The 19,406-nt window shown below is 46.9% G+C and overlaps 1 protein-coding gene across 1 annotated transcript in view; it reads left to right on the forward strand.

Annotated features, from left to right (window-relative positions):
• Positions 1–19,406, forward strand: part of IQSEC3 (IQ motif and Sec7 domain ArfGEF 3) — a 104,141-nt gene that overhangs the window by 37,821 nt on the left and 46,914 nt on the right. The window contains exon 2 of the mRNA XM_054386675.1: positions 9,139–9,219. Within this exon, the coding sequence (XP_054242650.1) occupies positions 9,139–9,219 (81 nt within the window). The remainder of the gene's footprint in view (positions 1–9,138; positions 9,220–19,406) is intronic.

Consider the following 19,406-nt stretch of genomic DNA (forward strand, 5'->3'; position numbering starts at 1 on the left):
TCAATCAAGATGTTAAACAGAAGTGGTCCCAATGCTGAGCCCTGAGGAACTCCTCTTGTGATCTGCAATCTTTTGATCATCAAATTTCTAGAGAAACGTCATGGAAGAGGACACTTTCCCCAGCACTCATGAGGTGTTCAAGACGAGCCAAGGTCCAGACTACAAAACATACTTGATTTTTGTTTTTTTTGGACAGCAGGCAGGGAGAATAGATCCTCCTGTTCACCGTTCCCATCATGGCTTTGAGGGGCAGAGGAGAGAATGGAGAACATCTTTGAGAATGCTGCAGAAAGAACTGTGGAATGACAGTTTCTCAAGAGCTACCCTGCATGCAGGGAGAGCTAGGCACATGTGTGAGTGTTATACATTCATCCATTGCACCGACACTGCCAGAGGGTGTCTTCAACACTTTGTTTGGGCAGGCAATAATTACGTGCTGGCATCTAGACATCATCTAGACAGATCTTCATTTTTTTCCATACAATTAATTGGATAGCTAATCTTATAGGCAGAGCTAGTCAGGCCTTGGTCTGCAATGAATTAAGAAAATCCCAGATGTGGAGATGTAATGACACTCTGCACAGAGATACATTATGGACACCAATCCCTGTAGGCAACAGCCCAGACAGGCAATGCCAGGTTTGTGCAACAGGTATAAAGTGGTTCTGCATAGACTCCAATGACAGCCAGCCTCTTACAAACATGGCACTGATCTAGCACTGTGGATACTCAGTGCCACTTGAGAGGCTGTTTCTGATGAGGGAGTGAAGGCAGTAATGACTTGGAGAGCAGAGCACATCTATAGCCATAAAACACCAAATGTAGAGTATAAGAAAAGGCAGATGTTAAGAAGTTAGAGAAGGGGAAATCAAACCAAAGCAGCCTAAAAGTGTCAGTAAGAGCTTGCAGGGTCAACACACAGAAATTCCAAATCAGCTTCTGGTCATCTTTTGCTCAACACTTCCTTCTGCTTCATTTGTTGTAGTTTCACCCTGACCAGCCCACCATGGAAATCTGACCTCAGATTACTCAGTCTCATTCTCCTCTTTGAGGATTAATCATGGGACATTTTTTGAGTGACTACAGAGGTCTGAGAGTTCAGAGAGGATTATCAAATCAGTCCATTGCTAAGATGCATCCAAGGGAGGCTGAGAGTGGGATTATTGTAGTTACTGGGAATGCAAAATAAAATAACAGTTTTGGTCTTGTTGCACTCCTACACTTCAGGGTCTTGGATGAATCCCTTGCCCTTTAACCCAGGATTTCTCAGTCCACATGTGTGGATTTGCTTTGTGCATCTGCAGAGATAGTCAACATCAGTTGTGCAAGAGGGAAGAACAAGAGTTACAGTAAATAGCCATGGGACACCCATAAAAGCCTTCTAATGCTGAAAAGTTTGAGTCCTGTGCATTAAATATTGTCATGCCTCTAAAATGTCCATTTCCTCTCTAAATCTTGTCAAATTCTTGCCATTAGCAGTACTGCATAACAATGAAAGGACCAGCAGACTTACAAGGAATTAAAGAACTTAAATTCCAGAAATTACCTTGAATTCTTCTTCTTAAGGCATGGTTTCCCTATAACACAAATTCTGCCCATACTCAACTCCCTCCGAACCACCACATCTAATGACCTCCAGTGAAGATGCACTCCTCTTCATTAAGACAGCTGGGAGGCCTTTGTGAAAGTGTTTTGGAGTGAAGAGTGAAGAAGCAGGGCAGAAACAGCTGGATGCTGCCTTTTTCAGATTTCACTTCAGCTCTCAGCTGAGTGGAGTCACTGGGTCTTGCACAGGAAGGAGGTGATAGAAGGAGTCAGGCCTGAAGCTAACCTTATCTGGGTTGTGACACAGCTCTTTTGGTAGGTAGAGGTAGCATGGAGCATTTTGGAGGAGTTAGAAGACTGTGCTAACAGACTTCCATAAACTTGACATTGCTAAATAGGTCTTGTTTGTGGTTCTCCAGTCCTCATTTTAGGAAAGACAAGAGCCAGTAAAACTTCATCTCAGATTAATTCATTTCTCCTTTGACTCTTTCTGCCTTTAATCTTCCCCTTCTAGGCCATGGTTTTCTGTGACTCCATCTGTTCTCTTGGCAGCTGTCTGAAAAAATGCAAGATAGAGACAAGCAGCAAAATGCTCTGGGAGAGCTGAGATCCCAAGCATTGCAAACAATGACTTTAACATTTGTTTAAAAGATGGAGTTTTAAGGAGAAACCAGAAAGGCTGTATGAGTTGGGCTGGTTATTTACTGACAGAACATTGCTTGAGACACCACTGTTTGCCTTTCAGCATTGCCAGGTTTCTAGGAACTGATGTGTGCTTTGGCCAGGGGCAAGGCTACTCAATATGCGGGGCCAAAGTACCAGGCTGCAGCACAGCTGGAGAACTTGGGGATGGCTACTGATTAAGGGATTAGTTTCCTAAGAGTAAATAAGTTTTTTTTCTCTCAGAGAATTCCAGTCCAGTGGGATGGACAAAATCTTCAAGGGGCTGAAAAGAATATAAAAAAGATAAATTTGATCCATTTCATTGGTTCTGCAAGTTTCTATATAGTTTGGGAACACAGCTTGTTCTTGCTCTTCTGTTTTTCCCTCTTTTTCTGCTTTTCTGGCCTTTGTTTCATCTCTCTCTGCTGATTGTTTAGGCTGTGGGTAACAAAAGTGGCTGGGACGAGAGGAAGATAACTTAGCTGGGACACAGCCCTTGGGGCTTTGTCCAGGGGGGTGTGTGGGATCCTTTGTGTACAAGGGAGTGTGTACAAGGTTTAGCTGCACTATTGTCTAGTTTTATTTGTGTAAATCTATTTTTTTTTTGGTTCATGTTTATTACCTTTTGTATTTAGTCTGTTTTGATAAATAATAATTTCATTATACTTCCATATTCTGTGTAGTGTGGCAATTTACTTCTTGAGGTAAATTCCATAGTCTGTGTGGTGCAAACCCAGTACAGTGATCTTCATTGCTCTTGCAGTAGGGACCATGCCAGCTATTCTACATAGCTGACCAGGGCAGCAAGCACAGTGGGGTGCAGGGGTGATGCAGCACGTTAGAGAGGAACATCTTCTGTGTACTTGTGGTGAGAACAGTTTTCATTCTGTCTTGTTTGGGCATTTCTTGCAGTCTAAAATCATTCATGCAGAAAAACACTGAGCTGCTCTTTATCTGTGGGAAGAGGCCACACTGGATGTTTGTTTAATTAAAGCTGACTGCTGGAGAGCAGGGAGCACCACTGTCTTCCATATGCTGTCTGGGTTGGGGGGTTGCTTTTCTGAGGGGCAGGAGAAGAAAAAGAAAGACTTACTTGCCATAATGCAGCTCCAGCAGACAGGCATCTCTGTTTCTGGACAGCTAGCATCAGTGCTAAACTAGTGGGCACAACATTGTAAGAGCATAAAGCCCCAGGCACTTGTCCAAAGGGAAGATACAGCATCAGAGCAATTTTGGGGAGGTTTCCACTCATTTGACCCTGTGAGATGCAATCTGGGTTGCTACAGAGACTTCCAGGTTTTGGAGCTCAACTCTTGTATGCTCTACAACAGCAGCTTTTAAGAGAAAAGAGGCTTATCCTTTGGGATCCATAGCTGTAAAAGCCAGTGCAGCATGAGTCTGGGGGACCCTCTGCAGCACAGTCCAGCTTTCGAAGAAACCAGAAAGGTAGAGCTAACTCCTGAACTGACTAAACAGCTTTTGCTAGCCAGAAGGATTGGCACAGGTGATCACAGAGAGCCACACTGAGGCTGCAGCCAGCTGGCTGGAGGATCCCTCTTGTCAGGGGCAACGTTAAAGACAACTGCATAAAATTCGGTCAGTTGTTTTCTCTCCTAGGAGATGAGGCCAACGTTTCCATTGCCAGCACAGGTTACTACTGAGCCAAGCACAGCTCTCTTTGCACTGAAGACAGGTTTGGACTGGCATTCCTTGCCTCCAGAGCACACGTCCCAGCTAGACGGAGCAAGGCACCGACAGACTCAGTCTGTTTCCAGTCCTCCTTTTGCATCTACATTTGTCCTTGTCCTTTGCTGCCCCTCCACACAACTCACACACTGCTGGCAACACTGATCTCAACAAGCCCTTCAGCATGCTTCTTCCCCTCTGCTAGATGCTTCCTCTTCACCCACCCAGAACACCTTTTCTTCTTTCTGTCTTTTCCTTTCCAAGCTTTCATCAGGGTGCAGCCCAGGAAATAATAATTTGTTTGTTCTCAAAGCAGTAAATTTGAAATGGAATGGTTCAACAGTTTCTTGACAGCTGAGAGACATCATTTGTCTTCACAATCACCTGCCTGATCTGCCCATGAGAGTGTTTGTTTAGGTGCAGTTTCTGCAATGGCTTGCAAGTCTGAGAAAGGCAAAGTAGAGGACGGCAAAAAAGCAAGCCCTGGACTACCCTTTTAATTGGTAGACCACTATCACCTGCTTTAAGTATTTAAAAAGGAAAAAATAAATTAGATTGGCAACTGTTGTGGGTTTAAGGCTGGATGCCTTTAAGAACCCCAGAGCTGAGGACCTCCAGAAGGGACTAGAGAGTCTAGAGGTGCACTTGAAAGTGTAATTTTGTTATTTCATTCCCATAAGTCCTGCATCTCTATAAAAACTGTTATCCAACCATGCTGCAGTCATGCCAGCTTCAAAAATGAACGTGCTGGCTGGAGCAAAGTGTAGTGGGGCTTGAAATTCAGATTGCTGTTGCAATCTGGAAGGCTTCTGGTTCCAGTTGCTGCTTCTGGGTTCCAGGTTCTTGGGTGCTGGCTCTTTTCCACAAGGATGTATAGGTGTGGGGTAGCTCTGGGTTTGGATTTCTGTTTTATGCTGTTTGTTTTTTCCCTGCATTTCACTGTGCTGCTTCTGCAAAAGGCTGAGCTAAGGTAATCAGGCATTGCATTATTAGATGAATTAGGTTATTAGCTAAGGTCATTGTGCATTGTGCTTCTGATATCTTCTGTTACATTTAACTCTTACCTCTGTATCTCAGCCCTGAGTTGTGTCACTCTTCCCCTCATGTTTGTGTTGGGGTAGCAGGCAGCTTAGTCCTTGTGCTAAACCTTTACAGATCAGTGTCTGGTCTTGGTAAAGTGCACAACTAGTCCAGAGATCTTGGGATCTCAGAGGTTCAACAGGACTCTGGTTTGGGCAGAAAACACCCAAAGTTAGTTTTAGACGAGAAATCAGAAGAAGCAGGGTCTGCAGCTGCAGTGCTCAGAGCACACTAATTCTCTTGAGTATCTGTGAGATGTTTCTTCTTAAAACACCCACAGGAGACTGCACCCAGAGCCCTGTAACTTCTCACAATTCTTCCTTTGCCTGTTTCCCTTTGACTTTTTTTCCTGTGTTTCTGTTCTTATAGTTAGCTAGCAAGGCATTCCATCTATATACAGGCTTCTATTTCTCAGGCTTTTGTCTGTCCTTGTTCCTTCCTCTTTTCCTTATGTTTTCCCTCCCTGTTATTGGCTTTCTTCCTACGTAGAAAGGAGTTGGGGTGATGCATCTCCTGTTTGAATTAAAGCAGTGAATGGTGTAGTTCATTTAGAGAAATGTTGAGATTAGAAAGGGCTGAAATCTAGGGCATCCATGTTTGGGGAAGATTCCATTTGGAAGGTAGTGAAAGGTCTAGACAAGAAGTCTGAGGGGAGCAGCTGAAGGAACTGGGGTTGTTTGTTGAAAAGGATGCTCAGGGGAGACGCTATAGAAAGCAATAAAATATTGCTTTCTACACAATCTGAAAGGAGGTTGTAGTGGGATTGCTGTTGGTCTGTTTTCCCAAGTAACAAGTGACAGGACAAGAGGAAATGGCCTCAAGTTGTGCTAGGGGAGGTTTAGAATGGATATGAGGAAAAGAACTCTTCCCTGGAAGGATTAACATACACTGGGACAGGCTGCCCAGGGAAGTGGTTGAGTCACTGTCCCTGAAGGTGTTTAAAAGATGGTAAATGTGGCACTTAAGGGCATGGTTATTGGTGAACTTGGCAATGGTAGGTTTATGGTTGGACTTGATGATCTTAACGGTCTTTTCCAACCTAAATGACTGTGATTCTATTATTTCAAAATATGTTGTTACCTTTATCTGGAAGGAGGCCCTCTTCCCTAATGGTTCCTGTAGAGCTGAAATTCAGTAGAAAATTCCAATATCTTAACACTTCTGAAATCAGCCATGCTCCTCAGAATGAGTGCTGGCTGTTGCTGAGTCAGCTGAGAGCCTCCTGCCTTTCCATGCTGCAGCTGACCATATCTGTGACTCAAGGGCTTCTCTGCAGAGCCAGCTGCTTTGGTGCAGGTGCTGCACACCTCTTGGGCTAGCAGCTCCCAGCATTGCTGCCTTGGGAGCTGGGCAGGACAGGGTGCTGGGAAAAAACCTGATGGCCTCTCTCTGAGTGGCTGCTTGTATGGCTTGACTGCACTAAAGAAGAATCTTTGTCAAACCCAAGATGCTTACATCTGATGAATCAGTGCTGTAATAAACCCCAGCCTTCTATCAGAAAACTCCTGAAGGATCCTAGCAGGAAGCAGAGTGACAAGATGTAGGAGCTGGAGTATTTTTGTGAGCCTGCTTGAACAGAGACTTGAATGTGACTCCAACACTTGACTCAGTAAAAAACCACAACACAAATAATGTCTGGACACAGCAGTCAGCTACTTACTGGACCAGCAACAACCAGGCTGGCAGGAGAGCAGGGATGGGAGCTGGGTAGGTGGAGAAATGCAAGAGTAGGAGCTAAATTTGGTATGTCACACAAACATGTCCTGTCTTCTCCAGCGTACCAGGGACAGGAACCAAGGGCATCTGCAGAGCTCAGTGAAGTCAAGCTACCACTTTTGTCTTCCTCCTGCTGTGCTGCTTCTGCCAGTCCTGTTGTTTCTAAGGAAACATTCCTTTGGAGAATGCCTTGGGAGGCAAGAAAACAGAAGAGCTAAGCAGTTTGTTATGCTGTTGGCTGTGAGGCTGGAAGAAGGTGGCTGGGAATAGTCTCATCATTGTAACGTAGCTCTCTTTGTGACCAAGTCTGTCAGTGTTTGTGGTGATAAGCTTCACATTTCAGGGTGATGGAAAGCAGGGCAGGGCCTTTGGAAGAATCTGACACCCCATGACAAGCCAGGAGAGTTAGCTTTACTGCTTAGGTCTGGGTTAGAAACTGCAAAAGTATTTTTTGAAAGGAAACGATGCCATTCGAGTTCTGGGTCATTGCAGCAGCATTCAGAGCAGAGCTCCAAGTGCTGTTCCACTGACCTGGGGACAGGGTGATTTTGTGCCATGTGAGGATGCAGCCTGATTTATCTCACCTGCTCTTCTCCTCTTTTTATTTCCTTTCCATTCCCCCAGTACTTTTCCTTGTAGACACTGAGTTTTCTTTTTAGTGACTCCTTTTCACTGATGAAGGTCAGTGTGTTCAAAACTGGATGTTGATTTGTGCTGCCTATGTCACCTCAAGGGGTTCTTGGGAGGTATCTTAAAAGGATGTCATTGTTAGAGGTGCTGAGCAGCTCTTCCTTCGTTCCTGTGAACAACCCTGCCCAACAACCCTGAACACAGACTCCTTACAAGTGTTTCAAGTCAATCAAGATTGGTGAGCACTTGTGAAAGCTCGATCTAGGGTTTCTTGCTTTGGATGAATTCTTTTGCCTTTCTTTTCTAATAAACACATTTTCAGCCTTTTGTTTTTAGTGTCATGGGCTGAGGTCTATGTCCTAACCAGAGAGATGATTCTTCCAGAGTACCAGAGGGTACGAGGAGCTGAACAGTCCAGCCCAGTGGGTGGACACTGGAAGTTATGTTATCCCATTCCCAGAATGCCAGCATCTCCCTTTTTATAAGGGAACAGCACAAGCTGTCCCTTCCCCTTCTTCTCCCTCACTCTCTCTCTTCCTGGCCTGCTCCCTTATCTTTGCTATGCATGGGAGCAGGCCCCAGAGCAGCCCTGCTGGGCCCTGGAGCAGCCCGGAGTGGCCTGGCTGGAGCCCAGAGCAGCCTGGAGCAGCCTGGCTGGGCCAAGAGTGGATGGAGCAGCCTGGCTGGGCCCTGGAGTGGCCTGGAGCAGCTTGGCTGGGGCCCAGAGTGGCCTGGAGCAGCCCAGAGAGGCCTGGCTGGGCCCTGGAGTGGCCTGGAGCAGCCCAGAGCAGCCTGGCTGGGCCCTGGAGTGGCCTGGAGCAGCCCAGAGTGGCCCTGGAGTGGCCTGGCTGGGCCCTGGCGCAGCCTGGCTGGGGCCTGGAGCTGGCAAGCTAAATGCTGAGCTGCGTCACTCAGGTTTGGTGTGGGGGGTGGGGTGGTAGAGTGGCATGGGGGAGGGCATTTGAGGCCTGGATTTTTGGCCTGGTTTGGAGGGAGATTGTATGAAGCTTTGGCCTAAGGAGGTATTTTGGAGAATCGTGGCCATGGTGAACTATGAAGCTTTGTGTATTTTATCTGCTTTGCACTGTAGTATGTAGTTATGGATAGCATTTCCATTTAAACTTTCCATTCTATACAATCTTGTGTGGAGTGCTTTTCTTTAACTCCTTGAGAGGGGTTGAAGAGCTCTGTCTCGCTCCTTAAAGGTAGACAGTTAGTTGTTACGGTTTTGATTTCTTTGCTGTGATCTCTTGTCATGATCTCAGCCCCCTGCTGGTGCTTGTCCTGTCAGTATTCTGCTTCTATGTCTGATGTCCAGTGCTGCTGTGCTGAAGCCATTTCTGTGCTCTAGAGAGGTTCCAGGAGAAATGCCTACAGAGCTGACTTGGCCACTCAACACAAAGACAACTTCTTTGCCCTGTGCTGTGTAGGAAACATAGCTAAGGAAACACATCTCAAGAGATGTTTCTGTCCCAACAGAAATAAAAGTTAGAGACAGGCAAAAATGATGTTCATGAGATGTGTAGGATCAGGAGACAAACACTGATGAAAAGAAAACTTTTTATTTGGATGCTTTTGCCCTGTTCTCTACAGCTTGACGTCAGAGCAGGAGAGATAAGGCAGAGAATGGTATTGCCGCCCCCTCCTCTCCTGCTCCCCACCACCTGGGAGTGCAAAACATTCATGTAATAAATTTATCTTTAAGCACTACTGGGAATCACTGTCCCCTTGGAACAGCCCTGAGTAGGGAATGCTCCCTTGAGTTTTCTGCTGAGTGAGCTGAACACTCACCTGCTATTGTGTTCTTTTTTCTTACAGGAATGCAACTGTTTTACACCAGTTCTGTTGCCCAGCAGCTGATGCAGAGCAGAAGCCTCCATCTCCAGACTCCTCATCAAGGTGGGAAATTGCTGCCAGCAAGACCTTTTCTTTTCCATCCCATTTCCTTACCATCCATCACTAATCTTCCAGCCCCAGACAAAACTCAAGTATTATACACACCCATGCTCCTCTATGCTCTCTTATGCCCCATTTCACCAGCACTGCTGTCCTTCTCTTTCCCCTCTCAGAGATTATTGTTCCTGCTGTTGTGTGATTGCTCACAATCCCTCTCTGACCTTCGCTCACACATGCATGCACCTCCAAAGGTATCAACAGACATTCATGTTTGTACCTTTACTTACCCATCTGCTTCACTTTGAAACCAACACGCTTTGCTCCTCTCCTTCTAATTGCTTATTTCCCATTATAAAATGCCTGAGGACACAGCACTATAGACCCATAGCCTTTTGCTGTAGTCTTTAAGCTACAGCAAAAATCACCAAACCATCTCAGGGCTCTGTCTCACACCTGGAGACAGGCTGGGAGGTGCAGTTTTATACACGTTGCAATGGTCTGAGCTTGCCAGTGAAGGACAGTTACAGACAGGTACTCTTAACTGTTACCAACTTGTGTTCAGTGCAGCCAGGTGTGGGCACAGCAGCAGCTGTCATAGTGCTCCCTCATTGGTGAGTGACATCAGTGCCACAGGGTCCAAGCAACTTCAAAAACACTTGAGATGCACATACTGCACACACCTCCCATGCTCGGCCTTGTCCCTCTGTTCTTGCCATCTCCTTCTCCTCTCACAACTTCTTACAGTTCCTTCACCTCACAGATCTACTCCTCTTCCTCATTCCTCATCATCCTTCTGTCAACAGCAAAGAGGTTTGTCTTTTAAAATTGCCCTCATCACCTTCTAGACTCTTACATCTGACCCTTGGCATCTGTGTAAGAAGGGCTCCGGGCAGAGCTGGGCAGCTGAGCTGCAGTAGTGAGGCCACAGCATTTTTAAAGCTGTATTTTGGCTTGCCCTGCTTACTGCAGCTGACTGTGGTTTCTGGGTTCCTTCCAAGTCAAAGTGTGAGTCCTGGACAGCTGTGAAGAGGGCAGTGTGTGTCCATAGGAGTGTTCTAAAGCAGGGTGCAGCCACGCTTGAAGACAGGGTAAAGAAGCAGAACCCTTCCTCCTGCTGCTGTATGAGGATGGAAATATTAACCTTCAGGATAGCTGTGGTGAGGGCTTCCAAGCATTGGTAAAGTTTGCCTGACAGCCCTGTGGCTGCAGGCATGGTGCAGTCCACAGCTGTACTTCAGTGGCAGGTGAGGAGATGCTGGCAAGGAAGGAGACAGCAGAGGTTTCTGTGGTAGGAGCAGCCACCTCTCCCCTGCATTTCTGGAGAGGGAGAGCTTTATGTGCTCTGCTTTGTCTGAACCAAGGCTCTGTTTTGCCATAGTATTCGATAATCATACCCTGACCCTTGACCTGGCCCATTCCTGCCCCAGCCTCCATCTTACTGCTGATAAGTTTGCTTAGTTTCTAGCATTTTCTTATTCTATAAGGCTGTCACTTCTGCAGTGTCTTATGCTCTATAGTCATTCTTGTCATGATATTTGTCAGGCCTTCCTTATGTCCTAGTGACCCATCTCTCAAGCCTAAGTTTGTCTGCTGTTCTTGTCCTGCGTACTACCAAATTTCTGACCAGGGCTTTGGGTGGGAAATTGAAGAGTAATTTAACAGCTTGTGATGGTTTGGTCCTGGCTGGTAGCCAGATGCATTTCACCCCCCTGCTCTCTTTTTTCCCTTCACTTTTCTCTCTGGGCTGACATCATATGGTATGGTATGGAATAGCCCTTTGGTCAGCCTGGGTCCCCTCCCAAGATCCCCAGCCTACTGCTGGGGGCATGCAGCCTTGGTGCTGTGTGAGCACTGCTCAGCAGCAGCCAAAACACCACTGTGTCGTAAACACCCTTCCAGCTACCAAGACAAAGATGCTGTGGGGAGAATTAACTCCACCTCAGCCAAACCCAACACACAGCTTTGGCAAATGGCATCCAAAGCTGAGTCTGAGCCAGGAAGGTGAGAAGTGGGGAATAAATGCCCATAGGATGTTGTAGGTGGACTTCTACTTAAGGGGCTTCCCACACTGATACATACCTTTTTTGTAGCTCGTCCCAGCTCTGCACACCTCCTGCCTTCCTTACCTTTGTCCTAAGGCTTTCCCTTTCCTCTCCATTTCTAAAGCCCCCAGGCCCTGATAAGAGCCCTGAATCTCTCTGTGTGTGCCACAACATTCTGTGTAGAGATAGAAATGGCTGAAGCCACCATAGCTGTTTGAAAGGGAGAAACAGGCACACATGATCTTTGCTGTTTGAAACAAAGCAGCTTTAACATTCCTTCTGTTTGTGACTGTCTCAGGTGAGAAGAGCATCCCTGCTTCCCATGCTGTGCCAGCAGAAAGGCAGAGCACATGCAGGGCTATTAAACTCACTGGTAGCTTTATGCTGGCCAGAAAACATCTAGCCTCTGCTAGGCCCTGTAATCATCCATGGGTTTCCTTCAGGTATGAAGTTGCATAGACAATGCAGCGAGGCGGAAAAAATGGTAGAGAGGGAAAAACACAGGGGCATCGTGGAGCATATGTCCATAGCTGATGGCTATTCTGGAGTGCTGCAATACAATGCTGGTAGCTCATCAGATCGTTTACAGAGCCTGTCACCCTGCTCAGATCAGAAACAAGCTTCCCATTGAACCAGGACAGAACAAAAGTCAATCAAGACTGAAATATGTGGGTCAGAGAGCTTCAATAGGCAATCAGCTCCTGGGTGAGCCAGGCATATCCCTAAATAAGCTCATCAGGCTCCTGATGAGAAAGCCTGGGACACAGGGGCTCCCTGTGCAGCTCCCCTGAGCCCTGCTGAACGGACAACCATTCAGAAGTGATGCTGTGGTGAATGTGATAAACCAGTTAGGGTTTATTCTTTCCTTTTCCCCTCCATGATCAGACGTTTCCCTAAATGAGATAAATCCTGTCAGAAGTGATGCCACTAATAACCATCAGCCATCTAGTTTTAATTAGAGTTTGCTTCATTAATGTCCCAACTTCTCTCTGCACAGCAGATTAAATAATGTACTTGCAGCTCATTTACACAACCCCCCCAAACTGCAGGGCTGAGCTGCAATCCTTTAATTAAGCAGCCTGGCTGATCCCTGCCTCTGCCTTGGCTCATCAGTCTAAGCCGATTAAAGAAAATGGGGACTAATAAAGAGTGTATATAGGGAAGTGACTCTCACCTCTGCAAGGGACTTGCAGACTCCAGTGGTGATTGCCTACCTTCTCTACCAGAAAACCTGCTTCAGCCCACATCACTTCCTTGTGGGACCTGCAGGAATGCTCCTGCCTTCAGCAGAAACCCAGCCTTATTTTGTGGGACAGAGAATCTTTGTTACACTGAGAGAACAAGGGCAGCAGGAGGATGACACAGCAGGGAAGGTGAAGATAGAGAGAGGTATCAAAGAAGTAAGAAGAGTAACTGCCTGACTGCAGGAGAGAGCCTAGAGTAGAGCTCAAGTATGGAGCAGGAGGAGAAGGAAACACAGGGCTTAACAGTAGGAGATTGTCTGTTAGGAACGGCCTGGAACAAAAATTTGTCTCTGCTTCCAGTTTGTGGTGGTCGTTGTTCTTGTGTGGTCTTCACTAATGTTTGTCCTGCAAGATTTCTGACTCTTTCCCTGCTACCTGTCCAGCTAAAAATGCTTTGACTTCACCTGGGTGGGAACACTCAAGAGAAGCCAATTGGATGAGGTGGTTGTGATCATTCCTGTCTGCGTTGCTCTGCTGTGCTTCACAGACTGTGATGAGTAGTGCCAGACCCTCCTCTCCTCCTTGTGGGGCATTACAGCTCCATGAGTCTGGCAATGTGTTGCACCAGCAATCAGCAAGACTGGTGCCATGAATATGGGGAGATGGATTCAATCCCTGAATCTGTCCCCAGGAAGTTCAGAGGCATAGTACAGTATGAGGAGATGGCAGCATACAGGCAGATTCCTGTTGCTGAACTCTTAGGGCTTCCCCATTTCAAAGTGCAGTGTGAACCCTAGCCATGAACCAGCATTGTCTCTATTGGACTGGCACATCTCAGGCTTCATGACCATAACCCATATGCGGGTTGGGCTTCCACAGGGAATAACAAAGATCAAGTTGAGGGGAGTGGGGAGGCTCTGTGGATGGCAGCAGGAGCTAACCCTGCACCTTTACTGAGGTGCTGATTGCACTCAGATTTAGCCAAACCCAAATGCTCTTTTTTTTTTTTCCTTTTCTTTTCTTTTCTGGCTTCTGCCAGTTATCAACAACAGGGTTTCATTCTAGGGTTTTGAATATCCATGGTAATTGCATTTCCCATTTCCCCCAGTCTCACACAGGGGAGACAAGAATCCCAGAACAATGGCCTTAAAATGTGTCCAGCAGCATCCCACCTGTAGCAGGACTGCATACCATTTTCCTTTGTGTGAGGTAATAGGGCTGAGATGAGAAAGGTTTGTTTCCATCAGAGTGATGAGGGGCAGTGGTGGAGTCACAGCTGAGGGGAACAGCATATTCACTAAGTTGCCTTTCACAGGCCTTTTGGAGCCTGCCTCTAGCCTGCCTGTGGTGCTGAATGGGAAATCAGCAGCAAATCACCTCTGCTCCAGTGATAGGAGAGCACCTGGGGCAGGTCCACTTTGGCAGTGGACATGGGGATAGCACTTGAGGACTGAAAGATCATGTCACAAAGGAGGCTGAATGGAATCCAGGGACATTTGTATGTCAGATAGCTCTTTGGGAAGGGAGGATTTTCCACCTGCCTTTGTGGGAAAAAGAAGGTCCTTCCTATCTGGAAGAAGTGAAGTTGAGACCTGACTTGCAAAGGAGATGAAGAATCTGCCCAGGAAGAAGAGAAGTTGAGGATCTGAACAGAGTCTTCTGGAAGATCTTGGATGTATACTGAATAGAAGGGCTGGGGTCTAAAACACCTGTGGAAACATCTATGGAAAAGCTGGGCAAGCTGTTCTCATGTTTGACCATAGTATTTCCTCCCTTTCTGGTAGGGAGAATGCTGCTTGGGTCAGGGTTGAAACACCGTTACTGTAACTGGCAAATGTTGACTTCATGATTGCAGACCAATTAAATTGTAACTGAATATAGTTGAAGACTTCAAACAGCTGTGCACTCAGTTCAAGTGCTGCTGGATTAGTCACTGGCACAGGTTGGTTCCTGCCTGGCATCACAGCAGTGATTGGAAGCCATGTAAGCCATTGGCTACATCTCCAAGCCAGCCCTCTTACCTTTAGACTGGACATTTGGACATTAGGAATTTTTTTTTCCCAGCAGGAGTGGTCAGGCATTGGAATGTGCTGCCCAGGGAGGTGGTGGAGTCCCCAAGCCTGGATGTGTTTAAAGGTGGTTTGGATGTGGTGCTTGGGGATATGCTTTAGAGGTAACCCTTGTAGAGTAGGGTTAATGGTTGGACTTGGTGATCCTGAGGGTCTTTTCCAACCTGAATGTTTCTGTAATTCTGTGATTCTACCTCAGTCCTGACTTACCAAAGTAGTCCAATGGCAATGTGTGTTCTTGCTGGAAGGGGCCCTTTGTGCCTCCGATTCCGTTGTTGCATGTGGGAGGGTAAAAAGTGGATGGACAGATTTTGGACAGTTATTTGAGACCAAACCTTCAAATACCTTCCTTCCCAGCTCTCTGAGAGGCATGAGAGTGTGTTACACCCTAAGCCCCCCCAAGATTTTCTTTCATTTATTTCTGGAGGTCAGCTGTCTCTGACTCCTCACATCTCTTTACCTGAGTGTGCTCTTTCCATTGAGCATGCATTTGTTCTTTGCCCTGTGACTTTGTCATGCTGGAAAGCACTGGCACAAAAGAGCCATGGGTATCATCCACCACACAGTCACAGCATCCTGTCCCTCTTTGACTCCTCAGTGCTGTAGCCCAGGAGCATCTCTCCTCCCAGTACAGCTCTCATTTTGCCTGTGGGTCAATCTTTGCCCTCTGACTCTTAGATCTTCCTGAGAAATCCACAAGGCTTTATTTGGATGATGAATGCAACACCCCTTAAGGCTGAGGCCCTTGGAGTTCATGAGAACTGCTGTCCAATTCTGTTCTCCTTTTAGATGCCACTGAAGGAGCTTGATAAAAAACAGGTGAGCACTGATGATTTTCCACCAGCATCCATCATTCCTTAAGCATTATAGAAACCAGCGGAGCTATCTAACATTTTGCCTTTTGTGAAAAGCTGACTTTGCCTGCCAGGAAGAATGCCGATCTGGTTCAAGGAATAGGAAGATAGTTTTTTCCAGTTTAGGATTACTGGCAGGATATTGGATATATAACCTGGAGATCAGTGCCTTCTCTCAGCTCAGAGGTACTCAGTGGCTCTAGCCCAGGTGTGAAGACACACGATAATGATTTTAGTCAGTGTCCAATCAGATCTGTAACCTACCATGCAAAACAGCATAACAGCTCTGAATAACTGGCCCCCAGCTGGCAGTGTCAAATGCAAGCTTCTGCAGTTAGTGGACAATGCAGGCTTTGATTCATGTCTGCTACAGGCGGAGGGAGCTGGGGTTGTTCAGCCTGGAGAAGAGAAGGCTCCAGGGAGAACTAATAGCAACTTTCCAGAAGGGGCTGGGGCTGAAGGAGCTACAAGAAGGCTGCAGAGGGACTGTTTGCAAAGGCCTGCAGTGACAGGAAGAGGGGCAATGGCTTCAAACTAGAGAAGAGCAGATTGAGATTGGATGTTAGAAATAAGTTCTGCACCATGAGGGTGATGGAACACTGGAACAGGTTGCCCAGGGAGGCTCAACAGGGCTCTGGGCAACCTGATCTAGTTGGGGATGTCCCTTGTGATTGCAGAGGGCTTGGACTAGATGACCTTTGGTGGTCCCTTCCAACCCAGACCATTCTGTGATTCTGTGACTCTTTTCAGAGAGCACTCCAGGTCAGGCTTACAGCACCTGGACATGCCAGTGCAAAGCAAGGCTCTGTGCCCATGGTCTGTGCCTTGTGTGCTCCGAGGGACAAACGACTTTAGATACAAAGCTCTTTAATCTGGCTTCTTTCATTCATGTTAAGGTCCTCCATTGTTTCTGAAAACCCACAGGAGAAGTTTGTGTGACATTTCTGCTTTCTTAGCACATCCTGGTTATGCTTTTTTTCTCATTTATTTTCCTTATTGAGGTCACAGGCATGGAGAGAGGATTTTTTTTCTGCTTCTTAGCAGCTCATCTGCTTCTTACTCTTTCGTCCTTGTAGACTTAATCCTATTCAAGATGCTATGATTGGACATTGTGGGGATACAGCACATGGGCAGGGATGGGTCAGCAAAGTTCACATACATATTCCCCAGACTCACAGTTGTCAGAGTTTTGCTATTAGTCTGACACAGAGTGGTGGGTGAGGAGTAATGTCTAGGCTCAGATTTGAGCCCTCCCTAAACTCAGGAGGGAGCAGATCCCTCACTTTTTATGAGTGTTCTGTACGGTCAAGACTAGCACCTTGAATTGCTTTGCAGGAGCCTAGGTCCAGAACCACGAAGGGATTTACCAAATGTAGATCTGGGGAAAACAGGGAAGCTCCTGCAATTAGAATAAAAAAAATGTTAGGGAACATCCTTAACATCATAGTTACCTACCACCTTGGGAATCTCTTGCTTTGGGAATCTCTTGCAGGGAGGTATAGTTGATGACTCTTCCACTGCTATGACCTAGGAGGAAAGGCTCTTTCTGGAAGCATCCAAGGAAACAGCAGCTGAGTTTCAAATGCACTGTTTCAGTCCTGTGAAGGAGATCCACCAGAACACTTTGGCACATCTTCCTCCTTGGCTGCTTCTCTGCACATCTCCAGCAGCTGGTGCAGCCACTTTCAGGCAAGTGTGAAGAACATGAGAGTATGGAAATAAAGTAAGGAACAGATAGACTCTTCCATGGGAAAAAAACCCTCTGGCATAAACTAGAGTCTTCCTGTCACGTTGCTTGCTTTCTTTGCCTCTGTCAACACCATTCTTCAGAAGGGAGGAAGAAGGCAAGAGAGAGGCACCAAAGAAAACCCGTCTGAAGTATCCTCTTTTGAAGCTGCAAAGGTGCCCATCAGACCCATGTTGTCTGAGAGCCTGAAGCTGTCTCCAGCTGTTGCCTGGCCACATGTTCTTCCAGACCTTCCTTTTCCCCTTTCACTTCTGTTGCTTGCATGGGTCCTGCCCTAGAGGAACTCAGAGCTGAACTCAGGTTCTCTTCTCCCACATCTGACAGCTCTTGCCATTTCTTGGGCCACAGCAGCAGTAATGATGGTAAAAGAGAATCGATCACAGCAAACCTCACAGTTCTGGGAGCCACTTCCCACAGCTATGGAGATCAGTAAGTTGCTTTAATGCTGGATGATGCATTCATGGCTTACAGAGGATCCTCATGGTCTTGCTCCTGTATTGCAAAGAATTCTTTGCATGTAGCATAGTCACATTTTGGTACCAGTGGAATGCAACACAAACGCCTGCTGTACCCTGGCTTCCTGTGTGGTAACACCACAAAAACACAGAACAGCTTTGCAAATAGTCCTTTATCTGGCACTGGAGAGCGGACACAGACAGCTGATAAAGTAATAGCACATAGACTTGGTGGAGCTTAAACCATCCATTTTAATCCTCTGCTGGTAAGATCTCTCCTGATCTGCATCAGCCAAGATGCACCCACCCCCAAAAGAGGGCCATTCCAGATCCTTTGTACACTAAAGCACCCCCATCCACACCTTGCTCATGGCTTACTAGGCAGAGACAGGTAAGGTGAAAAGGTGGATGAAAGGGCTGATAAGGAAGAGAGGCAGACTCACCCCAACAAAGATAGCTGTGCTACTCTAACAAAATGGTTGGCAAACATGCTGTGTGGAGAAGGAGAATGATGGGAGAGAGGGATCAGGAAAAGCAGACAGTTAAAAAACTGTCACAAGGAAAGAAGAAACTGGCAAGAACAAGAACATGAAGAGATAAATGAGCAGGTCTCTTGGCTGGAATGTTCCTGTTCATGCCAGCATTCTTTGGCAGCCAGAGAAAGGAGGCTGTGGCCTTTTGTTACACATTTCCTTGTAGTGTGCTGCCAACCCAAAGGCCTTTTGCCTTTTTTGTGCTCTGCCACACTAACTACTCTGCAGTTGCATCTTCTGACCACCCCCGTGGGGCAGGCTTTGTGCCCAAACACAGTAAGCTCTCCTTTTGGAAGAAACATGTTTGTGCTCCACAGTTCCTTCTGCTGCATGTGGCCCTGGCAGCCTTTCAGATACTCCAGATGAGTATCCTGAGGAATCTGAGATGATGAAGAGGAGCATACTGCTCAGGCCACTCTATTTGGGCTCTGCAAACACCTAGTTAGCTGAGGGAGAGGATGTAAGATCGTTGCGAGATTTTTGGGCCTGTCATCTGGGCTGTTCAAGAGCTGCAGCAGAGCCAGAGACCATTCTGTCTGCTGTGAGGAAACACCATCCTGAAGGAAAGCATCAGGATGTAACCAGGAGCTGAGTTGAGGGATATTTTGCTTTTGAAACTGAGGACTTTGACTCTGGCCATACCATTTGGAATTGTGTTCTGCTGTTAATCATCTCTGTTTGGCATCTTGGTTCTTTGCATGCGGATTGTACCCACTGGGAGCTGTGCTTGCCTGGTGACATGTGTCACCTTTGTCCTGCCCCACACGGTTACATTGCTGCTTTCCTATAAACAGGTCACGGTTATGTTGTGTCAGGACTGGGTGCAGCCTCTCTCATTTCTTCTTCTGGGGAAAGTGAGGACAGCCTGCCCTGTGTGCACATTGCTGCTACTCTTTTGCATGTCTTCCAATTTCACAGACACCTGTGATGTCCTGAATACCCTGATGTGAGAGTGGTAGGTCCAGCTGCACAAGAATAGGTAGTGCAGAATGGCACTGTGAGAAACATTGCAGTGCTGTCACAGGATTACAAGATGTTGGGGGTGGAAGGGACCTCTGGAGATTGAATCCAACCCTGCTGCCAGAGCAGGACCATAGAATCCAGCACAGGTCACACAGGGACACTTCCAGACAGGGCTGGAAAGTCTCAGAGAAGGAGACTCCACAACCTCTCTGGGCAGCCTCTTCCAGTGCTCTGGGACCCTCACAGTAAAGAAGTTCCTCCTCATGTTGAGGTGGAACCTCCTGTGCTCCAGTGTCCATCCACTGCCCCTTGTCCTATCCCAGGGCACAAGTGAGCAGAGGCT

This window comes from Indicator indicator, chromosome 14 (genome assembly GCF_027791375.1).
Source record: "Indicator indicator isolate 239-I01 chromosome 14, UM_Iind_1.1, whole genome shotgun sequence".
Taxonomy (NCBI): Eukaryota; Metazoa; Chordata; class Aves; order Piciformes; family Indicatoridae; genus Indicator; species Indicator indicator.